The sequence below is a fragment of the Sinocyclocheilus rhinocerous genome, unplaced genomic scaffold, assembly GCF_001515625.1.
Source record: "Sinocyclocheilus rhinocerous isolate Xijiao unplaced genomic scaffold, SAMN03320098_v1.1 scaffold1696, whole genome shotgun sequence".
Taxonomy (NCBI): Eukaryota; Metazoa; Chordata; class Actinopteri; order Cypriniformes; family Cyprinidae; genus Sinocyclocheilus; species Sinocyclocheilus rhinocerous.
Genome location: NW_015628374.1, coordinates 319,416 through 325,393, shown reverse-complemented (window position 1 = coordinate 325,393; position 5,978 = coordinate 319,416). Strand labels below are relative to the sequence as shown.

General features: G+C 37.9%; 1 protein-coding gene across 1 annotated transcript in view; it reads left to right on the top strand.

Moving 5' to 3' along the window:
* Positions 1-5,978, top strand: part of LOC107737805 (uncharacterized) — a 9,213-nt gene that overhangs the window by 1,040 nt on the left and 2,195 nt on the right. Inside the window, exons 2-3 of the mRNA XM_016549426.1 lie at positions 187-519; positions 924-1,154. Coding sequence (XP_016404912.1) covers positions 187-519; positions 924-1,154 — 564 coding nt within the window. The remainder of the gene's footprint in view (positions 1-186; positions 520-923; positions 1,155-5,978) is intronic.

The following is a 5,978-nucleotide window of genomic DNA, read 5'->3' as shown; positions in this document are numbered from 1 at the left end:
TAGGTAGGGGTAGGGTTGGTGTAGGACAATAGAATATACAGTTTGTACAGTATAAAAACCATTACGCCTATGGAATGTCCCCATAAAACATGGAAACACAACATGTGTGTGTGTGTGTATGTGTGAGTGTGTGTGTGTGTGTGTGTGTGTATGTGTGTGTGTGTTTGTGTGTGTTTTGTTCTTCAGGTCTGGAGTGGAACTGCAGTTTTAATCAACCTGATCCCTGTTATGCAGCTCTGGGACACAAACTCAATCTGCTGATGATGCTGGACGCTAGAGAATATGACCTGACGTTAAAAAAGAGAATAAACAACAACACACAAGATGGTCCAGTTTGTAGAGTAAAATATGGCAGGATGATGTATTGTGATCTTTATAATAACAGACCTGAAGTCAAAGTCATTAATGGGTTTCTGATCATAAATCGTGTGATCAGAGCAGATTCAGGGAATTACAGATTAACACTCGAACGCTCAGACGGCACAGAAACATCTAGAGATCTTCAAGTGATTGTTGAAGGTACAGAAACTCTCTCATCAGACTCATTCCAGTCTCATGTTCTCCAAAGATCTCACTCTCATGCAGATGAATCAGTTGAATCTCTGGGAAGGTTTTTATTGCAGCTCATTACTGAATGTCTAGAATAATTTAGTCTAATTCATCTGCACTTTCCATGTACTAAGACTATTTTCAAAATGAAACACTAGCATGCTGCTTACTGTATACTGCATACTGTTTAAAAAATTACTTGTGAAAGCATTTCAAACAGTCATTTGCTGCATTGTCTCATAACTGACCTACACTGCATGTTTAATTCAGTCCAGCTATTATATCAGATATCAATTTTGTTTAGAAATGTCTTGATATTGACTCATAAAGAGGTGAGAAAGAGTCATGTGACTGTCATGTGCCCCTCCCTCCAGCTCCTATTGGCTCAGTGGAAGTGTCAATCATCTGCTCCTCCAATCAGAGGTCAGTGTTCTGCTCCTCTGAGGGGGATCAGCTCCTCTACAGCTGGACTCTGAATGGAGATCCACTGATGGATGGAAACAGCAGCATTGATCTGGATGAGGGAACTGATGGAGACATCAGCTGCAGCGTGAAGAACCACGTCAGTCACGCACAGAAGACCATTAGAGTCCAACCCTGTCCTGGTGAGCTTCTAATACATGAATGTCACATATAACCACAGCAACACCAATGGTGTAAAACAGTCAGTTCTCCTAATTCTTGAAAAGTGTCATGAGTTTGTTTCAGTTTGATCTCAGCAGTGAATGGTGTTGATGTGGTTCAGAGAGAGAAAGCAGGTGATTCTGTGCTGCTGTTTTATTTCAGGACCAACTAGTCCCATGAGTCTCAGCTGCAGCAGACAGAAGACTGAAGCTCAGAATCCTCTCTTCATTCACACATGAACTGATGGATCGTCAAACATCATCACACACAGCCTGCTGGAAACACCACATATAGACCTGAGTCTGCTTTACTCTCAATAAAAATGCATTTCATCAGCAGAGTAAAGATACTGTTTCATTTGATTTAAAGGAGAATCTGTAAGTGTTTTGCACAATTAGTCATTTTACATCATTTAGAAACAAACATAAGCAAACGTGTTGCTTCTAAAACAAGATTTTTTGAACTTTTTGTGGCTGAAAATGGTTCCTTCTTTCTCTTAGTTTCGCTTGTTTAAGATGAAATGTAATGCAAGCTAACAGCATGTGTCTTCCCCCATATGAGGAAACTTCCTCTTTCCTCAGTGAAGCGGTCAGATGTTTCCTCGTGTGTCAGTCCAGTGTGAGTCTCTCAGTGAAGACGCTTGATGAGAGCCAGAACACAGACGCTCTGAAGCAGCATCACACTCTTCTGCTGGAGACTGGACTTTAGAGAAATGATGCTGATCTTTGGACTGATGCTGCTGCTGCAAACTGCTGCATGTGAGTCACTTTCACATCAAACTCACGCTGCTGATCAATCTCTCAAATAAAATCATTTGAGTTGTAATACTACATTAAGAGTTTGCAGAGATCTAGTCATAGTGTTTTCTGATCTTAACCGTTTGTATTAGTGGAGTATTACAAATGTGAGAGGAAGTGTGTGCTTCTTCATATCCATTATACTGAAAAGTTTTAGTATTTTGTACATTTATTTCACTATTTCATATTAATTTATTCATTCATTGATTTTTTTTTATAAATGATGTCTTCATTAAATATGATGTTAGAAAGATTAAGACATTATTAATATGGAGAGAAATGTCAGGGTTGGACAGAAAATGGACAGAAAATGACTACTTGGACAGAAAATGCAGGTCAAACACAACTTCTGCATTATCAAAATACTGCATGTTATTTCTATTTTATTTATTAAAGTTTATTTGAAAAGGGACCATGTATAATTTTAACATAAATGTTTCCATTTCATGCATTGTACCGAATTTAGCCAATGGCTAGTTTTCATCCGCGGTCCCTAGGCAGGTAATCATAATCACAGATAGACATAAGAACAAAATAACAAACACATACAAAAAGTAACAACACAATCACTAGTAGATGATGATCTAGTAGATCTTACAGACTGTAGAGTGAAAATGCACAAAATCACGAAGTATAGAAGGGGCTAAGCCATTTAAAATTTTATATACCATACACAAATTTGAGAAAAGTCTAAAATTATCAAAGCTCAAAAGATTTTATTTCTACAAAACCCTACAGTGGTGTTGGCTATCAACATCAGACGGTAGAATAATTCTTTCCATTTTTATAAATTTTTCCCCCAGTTCGTTAACAGAATTAATAAAAAAATTATTAAAAACAGTAGCAATGGAAGAATCATCTAGAATAAAATTTCCTTGAACTTTGATCTTGAGATCTCCTGGAGAATTTATCTCCTTCTGTAGAAGACTATTAACATTTTTCCAAATCAATTTACTGTTTCCTTTTGCCACGTTCAATTGGTGAAGATAATAATTTGATTTAGCTACTCTCAGCTCTCGAGTAACTTTATTCCGCAGTCCTTTATAACAAAGCCTGTCGATATCCCTTCCTGTCTTAATAGCCATCTTTAATGCTGAGTCCCTGTTCTTCATCAGCTTCCATAAGTTGTCATTGAACCAAGGTAGATTATTTTTATGCCTAATTTGTTTCTGAAATTTTGTAGTGAATTTGTCCCTTACAGAGTTAGTCCTATTGATGAGTGTGTTACAGCCATACTCTACATCCTGAGAAGATAATATATCATCCCACTTTAAACTAGCTGTTTCCTCATTGAACTCTACTAGCTTTCCTTTAGGTATACAACAGAAAACATTATTAGAATTTGTCGCATTGTTTTTAAACCTGTTTTTGGTCAGTTTCCGAGCAACCAAGGTTAAATTGTGATCAGATAACCCAGTGATCAAATTATAACTCTTGATTATCCTTTCAGGTTTGTTTGTGAATATTAGGTCTAACTGTGTCTTAGAGGATTTAGCAATTCTTGTGGGTCCTTTAATTATCTGACTTAAAAGATATTTATCAGCAATAGTTTTGAGTTTTTTCCTCTTTACTTTGTCCTCCCAGTTCAAGTTAAAATCACCCATAAGAATTATTTCTTTGTTATGATTACATTCCTTTAAAATTTCTGTAAGTTGTTTATAAAATATATCATTTACTGAGGGGGGTCTATACACATATATGACATAAATGACATTTGAGGAGACAAAATTATTTTTAGCCCTACAAACTCCAAGTCGTTAACAAAGTTAAACACAAGACGTTCACACTTAATACCATTTCTCACATATATTAACACTCCCCCTCCCCTTCTTGAGGACCTATCACGTCTAAAACATTGAAATCCAGGCATCATAAATACACTTGGAGAAGATAATTGATGCAACCACGTTTCAGATATGCAAAGGAAGTCCAAATTTGAATTAGATAGTAAATGAGACAACTGTTCGTTCTTTGAAACAATACTCCTGATATTCAAATGTCCACCAAAAAGTCCTCTCGGTTGGACTTTCGCGTGATTTACAGTCTGAAAAATTCTACATACAGTCTGCTTTCTTACCGCAGGATTTCGACACGTGGAGATGTTAAGTGTAGTCATTGGAGCCTTGGTAGATCTAGTAGAATCCCCGCCGAGCAGTGTAGAAATATTGTGCACTGGAGCATTGTGTATGTTGTTAATTAAACACACATTGCTGTTTGACAGTGTACACAGTGAAAGCATGACAATTTAATTTGAATTAAATTAACATTAAGATGAATAAGAGCATATGTGACCCTGGAGCACAAAACCAGTCATAAGGGTCAATTACAAAATATCTTCATGGAACATGATCTTTACTTAATATCCTAATGATTTTTGGCATAAAAGAAAAATCAATAATTTTGACCCATACAATGTATTGTTGGCTATTGCTACAAATATACCCCAGCGACTTAACACTGCTTTTGTGCTCCAGGGTCACATATAAACTAGCTGATATTTCAATGTAAAACAAACGTTCTAAATTGAAATGACTGTTTTATTTTAACAGTTATTTTGTATTAGTTAAATCTGTCCAGTAATATGATTATTTTCAGTATCCTGTTAATTATATCAGTATTAAGTCAAGAGACACACAAATGACATTGTTCTTCAAGAGAAAAGAGTTGAGCATTAGATGAGCATTACTGAGATGAACTGAGATCAGATCAAGAGTCTGAAATGTTACTTCTGTTGAACTTTAATTCTTTGAATGTTTGTGTAATATGTGTCTGATTTTAATTAATGGTGTGTGTGTGTGTGTGTGTGTTTTGTTCTTCAGGTGTGGAGTTGAACTGCAGTTTTAATCAATCTGATCCCTGTTACGCAGCTCTGGGAGACAAACTCAATCTGCTGATGGCGCGGGACGCTCGAGAATATGACCTGACGTTAAAAAAGAGAATAAACAACAACGCAGCAGATGGTCCAGTTTGTAGAGTAAAATATGGCAGGATGATGTATTGTGATCTTTATAATAACAGACCTGAAGTCAAAGTCATTAATGGGTTTCTGATCATAAATCGTGTGATCAGAGCAGATTCAGGGAATTACACATTAACACTCGTTCACTCAGATGGCACAGAAACATCTAGAGATCTTCAAGTGATTGTTGAAGGTACAGAAACTCTCTCATCAGACTCATTCCAGTCTCATGTTCTCCAAAGATCTCACTCTCATGCAGATGAATCAGTTGAATCTCTGGGAAGGTTTTTATTCCTGTAACACACAGTAAACACACTACAGACTCCAGTAATAGTATGATGCCCTGTCCCAAATGGCACCCTAAACCCTCGCGGTCTTCCTCTGAGTCCGCACTTTCGTGACGTAATGCCGCTTTGGCTGTCGGGTAGAAGTCAGTGTGGTCTCAGCAGAAGTGCAGATCGAGGGCGCATAACGGCCGCAAAGGGGGCGCTCGCGAGCTTCCTTCTGAACACTAAAATGATGAATGGGACACCGTACGGTCTCGTGGACTTGCGCACGCGGCGGCCATTGCACATGAATGCCTTGTCCTAATACCCACACTTAATGAGCGCGCGCGACAGGAAGTAAGTGCGCAAGACTGTCCCAGGTCTTAAAGGGGTCATATGATGTTGCTAAAAAAGAACATTATTTTGTGTATTTGGTGTAATGAAATGTGTTTAAGGTTAAAAAAACAGATTATTTTCCACATACTGTACATTATTGTTTCTCCTCTATGCCCCGCCTTTCTGAAACGCGTCGATTTTTACAAAGCTCATCGGTCTGAAAAGCGAGGTGTGCTCTGATTGGCCAGCTATCCAGTGCGTTGTGATTGGCCGAATACCTCAAGCGTGTGACGGAAATGTTACGCCCCACACATACTGTTGATGCCGTGTCCGGCCGGAGCAACGACACAAAAACATGAAAACCCATTACAAACGAGGCATTTGTAGCATCCAGTGGGGACATAATTACTGATGATAATGACTTATACTGTCATTTTACGCGTTGCG